We start from the raw sequence: 18244 nt of genomic DNA on the forward strand, positions 1-18244 counted from the left end.
AGTTGGAGGCAGTTTCTTCACTCTCAGCATCAAAGTTGCTTTCTTATTTCAACTGAACCATCAGTCCTGTGTTGGCTATTAGTAAAATGTCACCCTGAAAAATGCAGATTATACCCTGCTAATTCTAGCGTGAGGGTGCCCTATGCTTTCCCCTCCGCACTTCCCTAAAAAATGCACCAAGGGGGAAAAAAATAAAAAAATAAAAATAAAATAGTGCAAGGCTCTTAGCCCATCAAGCAAGGAAGAACTATTTTAAGATTTAATTTGTGTCCCAACGGATCCGTTTAAAATAGACTCCCATGCCATCCCAAGCGATGCAGCGAACTTCCAGCGTCTTAGGGAGGCAATGAAAGGCCATGGACGCGGGAAGGGGAGAGCGGCGCTGCCGGAATCCGCACGCACGGAGGGGAGCCGGGTCGGGAGCGGGATGGAGCTGTTGAGCATCCGAGTCTTTGCAGCCTTCAGCCGGAGCCCAAGTACCTCAGTCCGACTTTTCTGTGTCACCACTTCCTAGCAATACCCACCACTTAAAGCTAGCAAGGTGCCCTTCTCCACCTCCCTCTGCTTTCTTTTTTTTTTTTTTTTTTTCCCCCCCCCCGCCTTTGGACAGGGAAAGTTTCCACTTCATTCTGTCCTCATAAGTGCAACGAAATAGGAATACTTCCATCAAAATCAGAGGTCGGAGAGAAAACTAAGTCTTTAACTTTCCGCCTCTACCAAAACACATAAAGCACCAAGGGAAGGAAAATGAATCAAATTCCACCAGGGTGCAAGCAGTGTAATTTTCACCAAATTCCATGAGAGTTATGCCCTTATAGCTGGGGTTTGCCCCTGGATACTGACAGCACCCCAGCACATGCTGTACCCTGAAGTGCCATCTGGCTAAAGATTCACTGAAAGTGCCTGACAAAGTAAGGAGCTGGAACCGACTTTTGCAAATTCATGTCTGCCTGCAAAGTAGCTGCAAAAAAAACAGGCAAGTTCCTAAGGCAAAGCTGGGATGACTCCAGTGAGAAGGGGCCTCTGTCCCAACATATTGCAGCCGCATGCACATGCAGAACTAGTTACAGAACAAACCTCTCCAGCCTCGGAAAAACGGTGCAGTCTGTTAAAAATAGCACAATTTCAGGTCCATCCCCCCCATCACACACACATTGAGCAGGCAGACCTTGAACCCAGCTACCCAGGACTTTCCTCTTGCCACTGGCTGTTAACTCAGTTGGCAATTCTAGGAATGCAAGCCAAAAAAAATAAAATAAATCACACAAGAAACAGAGCGATGCAATGCAAATCTGTTATCTGTTTAATAATAATAAAAAAAAAAATCAAGGAAAATAAGCATTACCTGTTCTTGCTGCTGGGCTTGTTTCCCTGATGCATTTTGCTCCTTGGCTGTAGTCATGCTCCCCTATTTTTGCCCACTGCAGTGGCAAACAGGATTTTACTGTGTGTGTGTGTGTGCGTGTGTGGATATGTGTGTAAGCTTGTGTGTGTGTTCAGACATGCACGCACGCATACACTGAAGGAATAAGGATGAGTAACTAGTCCATCACTTAATCAGCATGTCAGAAATTTCCCACCCCCATGAGAAGAAACAAATAAAAATGCAGTGCAAAAAAAAAATTATAAAAAGCACTAGTCTAGCTGCCTTCTCCCTTGAGCCTCTAAAATAAAAGCAGAAGAAGGAGCAGGGAAAAAAATAAAAAAATAAAATAGAAGGATGCTGTGGGGGCTTCTTCAATTAGCAACAGCCTCTGCAATCGTCAGAGAAACAATGATAACTGCTTGGCAACCAGCAACTGGCAGCTCGGAGCGGGAGGCAGCGCCGTGGTCCTGGCTCCCCACCTCCGCGGCGGCGCTGCGCATGCCCGGCCGGCTCGCAGCCCGGCGCGCCGCTCTCGCACGGTGCAGCGTGGAGCTGGGCAGGCACCGGGCGCAGGGAGCCGCAGGGCGCCCGGGGTCACCAATTCCCGGCTTCCCCGTGATTTATTCCCTGCTGCTGTCTCCTCGCTGCTTGCGGTGCTCCTGCTTGAGCAGGGGGGTTGGACTAGAGGATCTCTGGAGGTCCCTTCCAACCGCAACTATTGTGGGATTCTGTGATTCTGGTTCTGGAGGGAAACTGCTCTGAAGTGCACTTGGCATCCCGGGGGAAAGCCCTCTCTCCCCTTCAGGGGACAGCTCCCAGGGCAGCTGGGGAGGACGCAGGAGTCCTTCAGGGCACACAGATGGGATTCTCACTAACGGGATGTGCACGGCCATCTCTGGTGAGCCAACTGCTTGGTGGTACTTTTGCTGGGATGTCACGTGTCCCCAGCTCCTGTCCAGGCACATGTCTATACCCCCTTTGCCTTTCCCGGTACCCTTGTTGCCTTCCACAAACTTGGAGCTGCCATGTAGGTTGCTCTGCCCGTTCGCTCATACTGCCCACGGTGCTGCACTCCTGTTAAGCCCTCTGACCATGGACACGGCGACGATGTCAACCAAGGCACCACTTACTCAGCTCGCCATGAGCACAAGGGGTGCCAGAGGGAGACGTGGAGCGTACGGCCACGGGAGCCCTGGGGGCAGCTGGTGCAGTTGGCAAAACATAGAGCAGCATGATGGTTACTCTACATTTTAGAGCAGCATGATGGTTGCTCTACACTTGCAAGGGTTGATGCAATGCCCAGCTCACCTCAACACGGGCTGAGATGAACCTGCCATGACACTGCTTTTGCCTCCTCCTCACCTCCTTCCAGCAGACCCAACATGCTGGGCTAGATCTGACATAGGGCTTGTGTCTCTGCTAAATCTGCAGACAGCCAAAATAAGTAAGGGAACTATCAAACTCTTTACCTGGCCATCAATTACTATGTCCCTTTTGAGCCTCAATTTTACATCACAGGTTTGTTAGACATGGTCACATTCACCAAGAACACAACTCAGCAGAAAGCAGCACCAGGTTAACACCGGGGTGAGCTTTCCTAGAGATTATCCACTAACCACCACTAAAACCTCCTAAGTGTTTCTGCGTTTTCACCACAATATAGCACATCAGCTCATCTAAACTGACAAAAAAATCTGCAAGACATAATTTTGCTGGCAGGAAACTGGACAATGTTGTCTGGTCCCAGATGCCAGGATCTAGGCGACAGCTCATTAAAAAAGTGAAAAACACCTCTCTAACAAGAAACAATAATTTACATTGAATTCTAATTGCCTGTGTCAATGTCTTGCAGGGATGTACTACAGCAAAATCCCAGCATACATGGCAATTTAATCTCTTTTGTCTCAGTAGCTTAAGTTAGCTCAGTAGCTTTAGTTACAACATTTTGCAGGTGTTTATACTGAGGCTACCCTTCCCCATGCATTTTTCTCCAGCCATCAGAACAGGATTATGTTCAAAGACTTGTACAGCTGTATCACTTTGAATTTTCCAATTGGTTCGGTATATTTTCTACCTGTTGGGGGTAGCAATTGAGTCTAGCTTTACTCCACACTTCTGCTATTTTTATCTCCAGGAGGACTTCAAACCAAGGCAAGCTGCATCTTGCTTTTGTGCTTCCTTACAATATGCCCTGGAAATTGCTGCAAAGCTGATCCTTCTTATTGCATAGTCCCTTTCACTGTACTTCTCACACCTTGCTACTTACACTGGCAATCACTGAACTTGTTAGCTCTACTTTTCAAAAATAAATACATTTGCTCCTATTTACCTTTGCATGCCCTCTCCAAGCATTTTCAATTAGTTCACAGTTAACAATTTAAGACACAGTTTTCACTAGCTGTGGAAATGACCGTTCTTCCTTACAAGTTAGATTCCTTCCAATAAGCTTATTGTCAGATACATTATGAGTTAATTGTGCTAATTAGTCCAGCAGTTAACCACACAAATGCATGTGGCTCAGTTCCACTGCCTAGGTGCATTGCCACGCTGAGTGTTTTCACTGCACATCCTGACATTTTGAAACGTTGATCCCAGGGTCACTGATATGCTCCAGTATCTCTGCCCAGTGGTACCTCTCCATCATTCCTGAACCAGGGGGATGCCGAAGCAGGAGACAACCACATCCTTTAGCTCTCCATCACCATCACAGGGATTCAGAGGATGCCAAACCGGCATCCTGAGGAAACACTGGAAGAGCAGACAGTGGCTGTTGCCACTCAGACACATTGGTTATTAACAGACACAGAATCATACTCTTCCATACAAGCACGTCTGAGGCTGTCTGTCCTGATCTCTGTGCTGTGTTTGGGTACCAACTTCACCGCTTGGCCGAGTCATCAATTGTGAAAGATTAATACTTCTCTATCACAGGGAAGATCAGCTTCTGCCAGCCCCAGCAGCTAGCCAGGCAGAAGGATTTGTGCAGACTGTACCATTTAGTGTACCCACCTTTAGCATCCTGCCTAATCACAGCGCTGCACATTTTTCCTCCCCAATGGGTTGCAGGATGCATCAGGACTTTCCTCCCCTGCTGCCAATCCCCTGGGTTTGGGGGGGGTTGTCTCAGACAGCCACTCTGGGTGCCATGGAAGGGCTTTCTCCAAGCTTGCTCCCCACTGCGCAAGCTGACCTCTGGTTTTGAGCATCCCTCTGTTAATGAATGAGCTTCATACCAGGCAGTCAACCACTATGACCACAGAGAGCTCTCCTTGTTAACCAAATGGCATGTCCAGCACACCAATTACAACCACCTGAACAGTATCCCCACTCTTAACATCAATTAGCTCCTCTGGCACCTTAGCAAGAGGGACAGCCTGTTCTCCTGCCACTGCTAGAAGAGCAAACGGCAGGTGAAGTGACCTGTTCTCACTCTCACAGCTCATCTTCACCCAGATTGCTTGTTTCAACAAATCCACATAGCACTGCAGTAGGACAGATAATTTTTAATTACCTTGTAAGAAATTAGTCACACATGTGTCATAGAATCTTTGGTGCTAAAAGGGAAGTGTTTCATTCCCCGAGACCACTTGGAAGAGGATCTAGAATTAGTCTCAAAACGCACTCCCTTGGAGAGCATTTTAACAACCACCACAAAACTCCCTGGGGGTCAAAGACCATTTTACATCTTGTGTGTTACAAACAGAAAATAACATGCAAAGGTTCTATAAAAGAAAGTGGGCCAAAAATCTTAAAAAGTCACTGCCATGATAGCCTATGTACTCTTACGACCTAAACCAAAACAATAATTGCAATGAACATGCATTACACCAACACATGCTACAGGAAGAAACAACCTGTTACTGCACCCCAAAATTTTTTAAGCCGATTTGTTTGCTAAGATGACCATACTTGATCCTGCCTCTCCATATGGATGGATATCTCTGCTGAGTATGGATCCAGCCCCTGCATGGGAAGCTGCAATGGGCTCTGAGGAGTCTGTGCAGAGCATTCACATGCACCACGTGTTAGGCCAGATCCAACAGCAGCCTGCACGTGTGGAGAGTTCCCAGGCTGCTAGTCAAGAGATTACTAGCTAAGCAAGGACACCAACGAGCTTTCAGCAGCAACAGCACTTATTATTGGAGGCACAGCCCTTCTGCTCCTTTGAAACCTGGAGTTCTGGCTATGCCAGAGCAGGTTATTTATTCCCTTTCATTCCTACATTAAGGAAACTGAAGCCCATGTGTAGGAATGAATACCGCTTGGTTAACTATATCTTTGCACAGCCTGCTGCAGCTCTCTCTCTTCAAGATAAATACCAGATCCAACTGAAATTTTAGTGACTCTAAGCTGCTAGTACCTGCGGTGCTAATGTGATATTTCCAGCAGAAAACTCTACTCAACCAGCCAGTCCCTCAGTACGTATGTGATCCTGTTTTTCTGCCTAGTTTGGAAAGGGCAGTTCAGGAAAGGTGCATGGTCAAGAAAGAATGTCTTCTGGCAATCTGTGGCAACATGAAAACAAATGCACAAACTCTTACTGTCTCACAGGACAAAGGAAAAGTCCTACAGATTACAGGTTTTAAGATACAGCATTATGGAGCTAGGGGATATTAATAAGACAACTAAGTAAGTGAAAAGGAGTCTGCTGTCTCAGACATCCACTATGGGAGGGTAAGAAGAGCTTTTAACAATATTGCAGCCTGGATTTTAGCATTCAGTCATTTGAAATGCAACTGATTTAGCTTGCATCAAAACAGCCTACAGGATGCAAGGGGAACAGTGTTTAGTTTCTGCTGCTTTCCAGGAAAGAGAAAGCAGGACAAGCACACAAAGCTAGTAGCTCCTCTAGTAATAGAAAAATACCTAGAGAATAAGGTCCAGCTGAAGCATGTTCCATGCTTCTAAGATCATTAGCATACTCCTGGAGAGGGCAGTCCATTTGCTTTGGTCTAATTTAATACACTCGCAGCCCCCTTCTCCCCACACCATTCCAAATTTCCTAGAGGACTTCTGAGAGTGGGAAAGGTCTGTACCAGGACAGCTAACCTTGGCGCCATCATGATCCTGCACCAGCAACTGATTCACTCTCCTGAAATGCATCTTGCTCTCCCCATCCTTGTACCAACATCTCACGCACACACACACCTGTGGCATGGCCTTTCCTTCACCGTTCTGGGTTACTTTACCACAGATGCAGGGAGCCTGAGGGATCCATGATCCACTGCTACAGACCATGCTGGAGATCAAGCACTCCTGACGCATGTGGCCCCAGAGCAGGAGGGAGCTGCCTCAAATGGCATATCATCCACCAAAAGCATCATTTAAAGAAATCACTATGATACACAATCTGACGGTAACTCTCCATCTCCGTGCTTGGTTATTGAGAGGATCTCACTCCTGAACATAGCCACTCTCTATCTCTTTCCTATGTCAAAGACTCAAGAATTTTAATCACATGTATTTGTTTTTCCATCTGTTACATACAGACGTATGTAGCATTAGTCTTTGCCTGTGGAATAAATGACACTGTAACATTCTTCAGTGTAGAGCTCAGAAGCTCAAGAGGCATATCACATCTTTGGGGAGCTTATTATTGCTTTTAGTTAAAAAAAAAATCTCTTTACAGAAGTTTATGCTTCTAGATGTCACCAGACATCCTGTCTGCTCCTTCTGAAAGTCTCTTCTCCATGCTAATCTGAATAAGCCTCAGAGAGGGAGAATTTCATTTTGTTTTGTTCTAAAAGCTCAGTTTTTGCTTTTCCACTCTTCATGAACGTGACAATAATAAAATTACATTACTGCACAGCAAATATCCCCAATAAGAACTGGAAGTTTGAAAGACTTAACAATTACATCAATTGACATGCAGCTCTGTTCCTACAAGAGGCTTCTAACATTCTTATTGATTGCATACCATCTCCAGTGCTGCCTCTCAACTTTACCTTTTAGAAGACCACACAACCATCTAATCACATCCCAAAGTAATTCCTATCTTTCGGCAAGACTTCTCAGTTTGTCAAGGACCTCAGAGAAACAATTTTATATAAAGGGAGAAAAAGCCCTGGCCTGTAAGGATATGTTTTAATTAGCTTTATCTTGTAAACAGCCTTGCTCTTGCTATCCCTCTCCTGTTGTCTTTTATAACTTGGTTTTGCCAAAAGACAGTCATGAGGGAATCTCTATACTTGGCTGAATTGAGAGGCTCCACTGAGGACTGCTGTGGCTTGGGGATCTGCTCAGATGGATGGTTTTCCAAGTTTGAAATGTTATCTGAGCATGCTAGAGGCAATAGTAGATTATGGATAAAGCTACAGATAAAAAAAAATACATCACATTTCTATTACCCATGACCAAGATCATTAAGAAGATGTGGTATTTTCATTTAAGAGATTAAAACTAGTTTCTTTAGTCAGTGCTCATTAATTTGGTATTTGGATGAATATCTGTTCCTACAGGGGATGCACTTCAGCTCTCTGAGCCTGAAGACTGTTGTTATCTGTTGTACTCTTCCTCCGCATTCAACGTATGGTGCTGACAGAACTGAAATGTCAAGAGTGACTCATGGGTCTATGTACCTGCCCCATGGAGTTGCTACTTTTTGTGCATCACAGAGTCTTCTTCTCACTGCCTTATTAAAAATCTTGTGCATCGAGAGGTGGTTTAAAGTGATTATGCTAGGTTTGTCTAAGTGACTGTATTCTTCCACCATTTGTTTCTTGGTGATGTTCCAAATTTGAAGATCCCAAAGTTCCTGGTAAACAAATGAGACAGGGTTGAGATGCAAGCATGAAGTCTGCTTGGTTGTCTGTAGATTGGAGCTATTTTGCATAGCACTTTCCTGTCTAAACTGGATCACGCTTGGGTGGCAAACAGACACCTCTGCCCTTCCCTCTTTTGGATATATATTCACGGGGGTTTGCTTACCCTAAGGATTAAGCATGTGTTCTAATAGTCTGACTTTACTGTTTAAGTGGATTATATTTGACAGAAAGTTACTTTTGATGCACCAAGGGGTTAGTCTTCGAGTCAGCGAATATAGTTTAATACATCAATACTGCCTCAAAGGCACATGATTTGCATTGCCATAGTTGTTTGGCAACGTGCTGTTGCTGCTGCCTTTTTCCTTCCACGCTGTCTGTTCCTGCTGGTGTGACCTTGGCAACTGTAATGCAACAGATGCCTCATTCTAGCTTGTTTATCTGCACAAGAGAGACTTCTGAGGCCCCAACTTCAGTGCCAGCTGTGAATAGTTTCCAAATCAGTTTTTCAAAGTTTGCCTCCTCACAGCTTGGATTAGTATTTTTGCTCCCCATGTTATTGGGGATCAATCTTCACTGTCATTTTTCCCCCTCTCTGGTTATTTCTGGATAGCAGCTGAGTCCACCTCTCATTGCTGCAGGAGGGTTCCTTTTTACTGCTGCTTTAGGACTGGAAGGATTTATTTCTTTGTCCTCCTCACCCCCTGCCCTTTCTTTTTTTTTTTTTTTTTTGCTTTATATTTAAACATTAGCTCTATGGAATCACCACAATATATATTTCATGGCTCAAATACCCAAACTAGGAAATGCAAAAGAGATGGTCAGTGATTAAAAGCACAGACACAACAAAATAAATCTCTGAATTACCATCAGGCAGAGAATCCAGATCTCCAAAACATTGGCAAATATACTAGGCTACTTAGTAGCCTTGCACTTAGAAATGGGAGAGTTTCATCATTTTTAGTTACAGAAGGGATTTATAGGATGAATAAATGATCTGGATATAGGATGATGACTGGTTTAAATGTAAATGTTGAGAAAGAGATCTTATGTAAGCATATACAATTGCCTGAGAGATCCTTGTACATAAAAACCACAGCTGGAGCAAGTGGATTTTTAAGTATTCATTTTATGAAGTAGATTTTTCATTGCAATGGCTGTTATTTTTCATTTAGTTTTATATCATCTTCAAACAAAAAAAGATAAAAATACTTGAACTTACAACATGATCCGTATACTTTCAATAGTAGAGTTACGCAAATACTGGCACTCAAAGTAGATGGATGCCTATAATAACATAACACTTCTAAGATGAATGTGTAAGTTGTGCAAGTTATACCACCACATCCGATGAGGTCTCATAAAGGATGCCGGCTTAAGGACGAAATGTCCTCAGTTTCTGCAGATAAAACAGGACAGCTTTCACCGCCAGATCTTACAGGGTTGACAGGACTGACCTGCTACAGCCTACAGCAAAGGGTATGATACCAAAGGGGGGATGCTGTGGGACCCCACAAGTGGTGATCTATCAACACATGGTAGCAACTTCTCAAAAGCGTTTTGGAATAACACCAGGAAGTGCCAGAGTGTCAACCCTGGCACCTACATTAATATTTTCATGTGAGCATCAGCTTCGCTGCCTACCCACATTGCTTGCTAGAGCTGGATGGTTTGTGGTGTTCCCCCACACTCCCTTCCCGGAGTTACTGATGTGGGCTGTGATGGTTCCAAACATTGGTATCCTGGTGCAGGCTTTTTTCCAAGTGTTTGTAGATCTCCTGAAATGAAAGCTGTTACGGTAAACATATGTTGCTGCATTCCTACGAGCTCTATGGTAGATAAGCTTTTCCAGCACCCCAAAATAGAGTTTTCTATAATCTCAACAACAAAAACAGATACTTAGTCTTCTCTGAAGCAGGCATACACTTCCAACATGCTTCCTGTCTAATTCTCTTTTTTATTATCAGAGAAGACAAAAAAAAAAAAACTTACAATATTTTCAGGTTCCTCCTTTCAAGCCTTTGAAGATGTGAGGAAGAGGCAGAAAGCAACATCTAGGAGTAATTCTACTTCATTAGCTGGATAAAATAAACATGTCACTTAATTGACTTTTCCCTGCCAGTGTGGGCTTTAGTACCCACACTGAACACATATTTCTAGATTGTATGTCTTGTACAATATATTTATTAAAGCAAATGACAACTAAAACTTGTTGCCAGTATTTTGAATGCCCTCTAGTGGAAATGCTATTTATGGAAAAGAGGCAAGTTGGGAAAGCCTACCCAGAATTCTTAACAAAGTGCTCAGATACATCTTTAATCCAAGGCTAGAGTGTAGAAAAAAAATAAAAATAAAAATAAAAAAGGATGAACAGATCCGACTTCTTACTGGTACAACCTCTACAGTCCACTTTCCTCATGATAATCTAATAGGAACCAAGCAATCCCTTGCCTTTTAAGGGCAGTTTCGATTTGCCATTTGGACCACCTTTGAAGATTTGCTTTTGCTTTTCAAAAATGCAACAGCACTATGTATCTGTTCATACTGCTTCAGTAGAATACTTCTCAGTTCTGACATTATTTTTTTCAAACCAGATCCCCAACTCACAGGAAACACGTACAGAAAGTAGCAAGCTTTCCACATGCTGTACAAGCACATACAATACGTAAATCTAAATAAGTAAAGTAAGTTAAATCAAGCCAGGAAGAATCAGCCATGTCCTGTTCTCACCCATTTCACCCATTTATTTGATCCACTGGCATCTCAGGAGAATTTCCCACACTGAAATTCATGCAGAAATGTTGTATAAGACCTAGATGCTCTATAACTTCCACTGAATTTTTTTTTCTGTTTTTTTTTTTTTAAAAAAAAAAAAGTGGGTTCTGAATAGAGCAAAAGACCTCTGATAGAAGATATCCTCCCTTCCTGATGTTCATTGATTGCAGAGATGTGGCGGGCCTGGAGTGATGCCACTCCAGGCTTCTGAGCAGAGCTGGAGCAAGGGCAGCAAACACAGTTTGCGGCAAAAAGAGGAAACACAAAAGCTCTCAGCTCTGTGCTTAAGAGCAGAGAGCACCTGGACTTTGCCTCCACTTCCCCCTCCTTGAAGTTGGTTTAACCCTTTCGAGGGAAATCTCTTGTCCTGCTCCCGTGTGTGCCCACATTACCTCTGGGACTGATGATGCCACAAAATAACATCAGCAGAACGGGATGTCTCAGAGCCTTAGCAGGATGGAGTCTCTTGTGGAGTCTGAGACCTCTCCTTGTGTTTTCCCACCCCAAATTGGGGTTACTTCGGGATTGACAAGTCAGGTACCGGAAGGTTGAAGCAGCGAGAGCAAGTGGCAGTGATCTGGGTACAGGGATTGCTCTCGATGTTTAAATACTGCTAAAGAGTTCCAGACGTGGTAAACATCAAGCAACTGAGTAAATCTTGTCAGTAAACCAAAATTATCCCAGTAGAATGTGCCAGGTTAACAAATTCTGAGTATGGCTTTACTATTTTTTTGTGATTAAGACTAAAATTATATAGTAGCCTCCAAACATTATTATATAACTACTTACTGAGATGTTCACAACTTTAACTTCTTCTTTATACTCAAATCAACAAATATGCTGCCTTTTACAAAAGCCATGAGTTTGTGTCCAGCAACACTATTTTCCATGTGCTGTTGCTTGAGGTGACACCTGCAACCTTCCTGTCCTATCATATTTTAAAGGCAGAAAGAAATAACATTACAAACATCTGAAAGCAGCGTACAGCTGAATAAATGAGCGCATTTCCAAATTATCTCATACAGAAAATATGATTTGCCTTAATTCAGAAGGTAGCATAAGGACAGAAATTTGAGGTATCTGAGAGTAACAGGAAAGTCTATAATTTTGAAGTACCTGCTTCCAAAAACCTAACTCTACAAGAATAGGCATTTTTTCCCCCCAAACATATATCCCTTAGGAAACAGTCTCACAGGCAGAAACATTTATCACAAATACAAAACATATATACAATTACATACATGTCTGAGATATACCAACAGAACAAATGTAAAATGTAAAAATCAGAAAATGGGAAAAAAAGAAAAAAGAATCAGATCATCTGTACATCACAGATGCAAATGCCACAAGCCATTGCCTAAGTATAATATAGCACAAAAATAATGTCCACAAAGAGACAAAAATTGCATCCACTCTATCTCTATGCTGTCAGTCAAGCCATTCACTATCACAACCCATGGCCTATTTGAAAGATGAAGCATGGAAAGATTCTAAGCTGTTGGCTCCTATCAGCAATAAGAGGCAATAGCAAATCAATATCAGACTCGCACGCTTGGATCATGTTTCTCTGTTAACAGTGTGTTTTTCTGGAAGACCATGGGTCTCTGTCTAACTCTACCCAATGTGTTACTCTCCAAATGTGAAATGTCTGCAGTTACAACCTGTTATGTTAGAAAAGATTATGAAGGTTCACTTGCATATACACACACACACTGATATTTGGAAGAAAGAAGTTGCGACATCTCCATATAGACTCTGACACTTGAAGAAAGAAGTCCCAACACCCCTCACTTTGTTGCTCTGCAGAGCAGATTGGACGTTTTAAAACAGCAACAGGCAGACTTGATGCACCCGAGAAATATTACCGCAAAATTCTATTTTGAGCCTATTTTCTAGGGATAGTAGGCATCTTAAGACCTATATTTATTCATTGAATGAGCACTCTATTTCTGTAGTCCTTTATAGATCAAGGCTTCTGCTAGTGTGGAAAGTGGATGCACACAAAGACATGCAGAGCAGTGAAAAGTTGGCCAGTTGTGGGAACAAACAAACAAAAAAAAGAAAAAATAAAGAAGTCAAAATTCTATATGCCTTACAGAACAAACCAAAGAATTCTCTGATCTACTGGACATCCGCTTTTCACCTTGGGTTGCAGTTTGGCTACATGAGAACAAGCCCCAGCATCACGGCCTCAAGTTGCACCAGTGGAGGTTCAGGTAACACTTTAGGAAGAATTTCTACCTGGAAAGAGTAGTCAAGCATTGGAACAGGCTGCCCAGGGAAGTGATGGAGTCAGTATTCAAGAAACGGGTGGATGAGGCACTCAGGGACATGGTTTAGCAGGCATGATTTGGAAGGGTTTATGGTGGGACTCAATGATCTTGAAGGTCTTCTCCAACAATAATGATTCTATGGTTCTATGATTCTCTGAAGGGATTAATATGAGGAGCAAATATAATAGATTGACGGGAAAAATATACACGTTCATCCTTGCCAGTAAATCTGAGCACGAAAGAGAAACCATCACAAAAACCCTTAACAGACAGGATACCTAAGCAGTACTTGGTCTAACAGTTTGGCCTCTTCCAGTAGTCAAAGAGTAGTCAAAGTAAAGGGGAAAATTCTAACCAGCCAATCAAATTTCTGATTAGGTCCAGAAGTCAAGTTGAGAGATAAGATGTCCAAAACATTCATCTTATTTCCAAAAGAGTTTATTCTCTTCACAAATGCCAGGAATAGGTTGCACATGATTATAAGTTACATAAGTCCCCAACAAACCAGTTCTCGTTTTAAAAGGTTTAATTTAATATTTTCTTTAAACTGACTTCCTCTTGGATAGTATTGGCAGTAGCATGACCTGTGCCTGATAAAATAGTTCATACTACAAACTAGATACTAGCCTGAGGTTTTTGTCTTATCTTTCTGGTAGTAGTAGAAAGCATATAAATATACATTCATAGTCCAATCAGTATTGCATTTTCATATACAGACCATTTTCTTATCAGCTGGTCCATTAGGATGACATTAATAAAAATGAACTCCTTTTGTATTTCTTTGCTAAATAAAGTCTGCAATATCATTTACTTGTATGTATATACAAATGTATATACATAAATTTGCAGCAAAGCAGTTGGAGAATTCCATATAGTTTCCTTAACTAAAGCAAACTAAAGTTACTTCTCAAATTTTTGCACCACAAATGAGCTTTAAAGTTCTCTAATCAAAAGATAGACAACTGTTTTAAATGGCTGATAGCACTTCCACCTTGACTGTCCTACAAGTGTTCGCCTGGACACTAGAACTTCTTGACATTGCTCTGGAACTGTAAAGTGGCTCTGAGTGGCTGTGAGTGCAAGGCACATCCATTTTAAAGCCTCCTTACGTAGTCAGGGAAGTGCAAGGCAGATACAGTATAAATGAAAATCCATTTCTGAGAGCTGAAGTGAAAATTGAAAGGCATCTATTGAAAAAAATAATGCTGCAGTAGAGTAGCATGTAATCAATATAGTCAGCATATTAGGAATTTATTGTAATGATGCTAAAAGAAAAATAAACTCATTTTTAATTGTTTGTACTACAACAGCACCCAGGAGCAACACAGATCAGGATTTCCCCGTGCTTCGGGCTGGAGATCGGTTCCACACAGCAACAGTCCCAGCTGAAAATAACTTGTAATATAAAGAGGAGTATTCTGCCTGCCATCTGCCCAGTTCATGGTTTTCTTTTTGCAAAGAGATCATTTTAACTGCTAGCGAGCTTTTCTGACTAAGTCAGTGTCGGACAGACGTTTCTTTCTCTGCTACTCACTTCTGAGGCACCCTGCGCTACAATACAGTCTCTGTGTCTGCGCCATCACATCTCTCCCCTCCTTTCATAGACCATTTCAAAGTACCCTTCCTGGATACAAAAAGCCTGAATGAGTCACATCAGCCCTCAATAGCTTTTGGGCCCGTTACATCTCCATTTGGGTTGAGCAGGACTTGAAGAGGTGCAGTTCCCCACGCAGGTTCCCACGCTCTGGGGTTCAGCACAGTCCCATGAACTCAACATTACTTTTCTACTTACTGCACCAGGCTCTGGTACGGAAATTTTGAGTCTGCAGCCAATACCTTGGCTTTATGCTGGTTTTGGGATTATCCTATGTCTCGGTGTTACACCTTAACTTGTGTAAAATGAATGTTAGGGGGTATGTCAAAGCACAGGGCTTTTTCCCCTTTCACAGGAAAGGCATCTAAAAACATGACTAAGTATCTGATCCATGTACATACCAGGCCATGATGGTGTATTTAGAGTCCAGAATCCATTACAGTTAATTCTGCACTATTTACACTCATCTGCCATAAATCTAATATTGTTTTGATGGCTATTCCACTTAATGTACTCTAGGAAGGCTATTCAAGCCAGTATCAATTACATTTGCAAATAAACTGATGTTTTGGGTTAAACAAAGTGAAAACATTCTTCCTCTGAGAAATTTAGTACTTTGTATCTGCATCTCTTCCAAGCGAATCTTGTCTTTTATTCAATTACACACCATAGAAGACTACAATGATTCAGAAAACATTAAATGAAAAACATTGATTCTACAATAATAACGTTGGATGAGCCAGAAACTGCTACCAATAACATAATCCTGATGCATCAAACTCGATTACAACTTCAAAATAGTCCTTTAATTTCACAGTAATTATTTAAAGCTATTTTCAACTCTACTCTTTTGCCACTGACATTTGCACAAAACAGTCTCTAAACTAGAGAGCGAAATTTCTGGGCTTGAATCTATACACCTGGTACAAACTGCCAAGTAGTTAGAATCTTCTCAAACATCACCTATGCTCATCCTCTTCCTCTCTGTCACTACTGTAGTTAAGACTGTATTCTATAGGCAGACCAAGCCTAAGGCTTTGTAACAAACACAAAGGTTCATATTTTTCTTGGTATTTTGCAGCCCTACAATTCCCCAATGAAGGCTTGGAATTTACCAGTCTAAGCCTTGCTGAACTCAGAAAAGGTTTCAAAAGGAATCTCTGTCTCTTATCCCTTTTGTATTAAAAGCAGAATAAAACACACATCATGTATATAAAATAAGTCCCACATACCCATGCAAAAAAAAAAAAAAAAAAAAAAAAAAAAAAACCCACCCACAAAGCACACAAAAAGAATAAAAATCCAAACCCCACAGTTCTGAAAATGAGATAGAGGGAGCAAGAATTTACTACCTAATTCATTGTGCCATCATGTACATTTGATAAAAACAGAAATTTAACATAATATAGCATCACATAATGGAGGCAACTTTATCAGATCTTTCATTCCAACCTCACTAAGAGGCTTTAAAAGGCAATACCGATTCTCATTAGATCCACACACAGCTCTTAAAATGTCACTTTTCCCCTTACAGATCAGGAGTCTTTCCAGCAGCCTTCTTTATAATTATGTTTATTATCAGCATCAATTTCCATTTCACCATTCACCTCAGAGGAACAACAGATGCCTTTCAAAATTTACAAGGCATACCGACAATAATTGCTTTACCCAGTGCAGAAATATAGTCACTGCTGGGGTGAAACTAGGCAGCTGTTCCCAAATCAAAGCAACTCTCAATGACAAGCTGGCCAGCAACTAGGAGCGGGCTCTAGTCACCTTCCCCCGTCGCCTCCAGACTTCTTTGGAGATGCATCCATTATTCAGGACCAAAATACATTTGCAAAGCCAAGAGCAAAAGTATTGATGAGAAAAAGAGTAGTTTACACACGCATGCCTGGAGAGGTTGATAGAAAGAGGTACTCTGGAAAACAGGCAAAGCAAATAGAGGGAGAAGGATTGGGAGAAGGATTTTTGGTGACTGCAATAGCATTTTCACCTTGTCCCCTTTGTCCACCTTAGGGGACTTGCCTGGCCCCAGCCTTTGAAGGGCCAGAGCAGGAACATAACCACAGCATGCACAACATCTCTTAAGCAGAGCAGATTTGATCCATGCACCTCAAAGGACATTCCTATGCCACAGAAGAGCGAACATGGTCCCAAGCTAACAGCAGAGCCATCCCAACAAAACAAGATTAAAATACATTGCTGCAGTTTAGCGGTCCCAGAGAAGCTGGCAGCAGCCTGGACACCACGCTTGGCTGCGGGAACACAGCAAAGCTGATCCCACACCTCGAGCACCTCTGGTCTCCAGCTTAGAACTTCTTTGACAAGAACAGTTGACAAAGGCAAGGCAAACACGACACCATAAATACAAAGACATTGAAAAAGGGAAAAGCTTGACTTGATTAATAGCAAAAGAGCAAACTCCAGAAAAGATATACAAAGGATCCAAAATAAATTTCTTTTAAAAATGTCGATATTCTCATTTTTTCATTTTGTATATATTATTACTTCTTGAGCATTCAGATGTGACAATGAAGTGGCTCTTCCCCTAGAAGATTTAGCAAACTTGACAATACTTAGCTCTAATGAATTCAAAGCCTGGGAAAGCACAGGAACATCACCATTTCACGCTCAGATCTATTTAAGAACACCTAAAAACCACTGCTCACTAGCTGCAACAGAAACAATATTGTCCCAGCAATAAAACTATGGAATAGAACCATCACAAGAATATTACCCATTTTCAAGTTTCATGGAAAAAAAAATAATAAAAGGAAAAAAAATAAAACAATTTAACAAAGGATAACAAAAATTATATACTTTTCCTTTCATCTTGAAGAAGGCCTCCTAGCCAAAAATGAAATTAAGCTCGTCTTCAATATGGAATATATAAAGGCTTTTTGTATTTTCATAGTTAATTCTGTTAGCATTATCTGTGACACAGCAATACCAAATTGCTTGAGTGCATAAGTATAACAAATTTTGTAATAAAAACTTAATAGGGAGCCTGTAAGTACAAATACTTTGTGGGTAAAGCCGTTTCTGAATGAAAATAAAAAGTTTCCTATGAATGAGAGATGAATATTTCTTCTAAAATATTTATTTCTAAACTTTATATTTGTAATTGCAAATGTTCTTTGTCTGTGTATGCACAGGATTAGAAACCTGGCTAGAGTGTATCAGTGGACTAATTAAATGGGTATATTTCAAAAAAAACCATAAAAGACAGGAAGGATGCTAAGCTCCTAGCTTAGCTTTTATGTGTATCTATAATACTTAAAATTTGATTTCGGCAATGCAGTATGAGTTTTACCATGCTACCAGAAATGTGTCACAACTAATGAAGAGCAATGGCCACATTCTTAATTTTGATACAAGTTTCCATATTCTTTCCAAGGCTGGAAGAATTCTTCTGCTCAGTACCTTCCCATGGCAATGAATTACACATGGGAAAGTAATTTCCTTATATTTG

The 18244-nt window shown here is 41.7% G+C and overlaps 1 protein-coding gene across 1 annotated transcript in view; it reads right to left on the reverse strand.

The window, feature by feature from the left end:
* Positions 1 to 1469, reverse strand: part of LOC148592297 (A-type potassium channel modulatory protein DPP6-like) — a 127510-nt gene extending 126041 nt beyond the window's left edge. The window contains exon 1 of the mRNA XM_088535248.1: positions 1346 to 1469. Coding sequence (XP_088391374.1) covers positions 1346 to 1402 — 57 coding nt within the window. The 5' untranslated portion in view covers positions 1403 to 1469. The remainder of the gene's footprint in view (positions 1 to 1345) is intronic.
* Between the last annotated feature and the right edge of the window lie 16775 nt (positions 1470 to 18244).

The sequence above is a fragment of the Tinamus guttatus genome, unplaced genomic scaffold (genome assembly GCF_059628265.1).
Source record: "Tinamus guttatus ecotype Peru unplaced genomic scaffold, ASM5962826v1 Tinamus_guttatus_pri_ptg000621l, whole genome shotgun sequence".
NCBI classification, from domain to species: Eukaryota; Metazoa; Chordata; class Aves; order Tinamiformes; family Tinamidae; genus Tinamus; species Tinamus guttatus.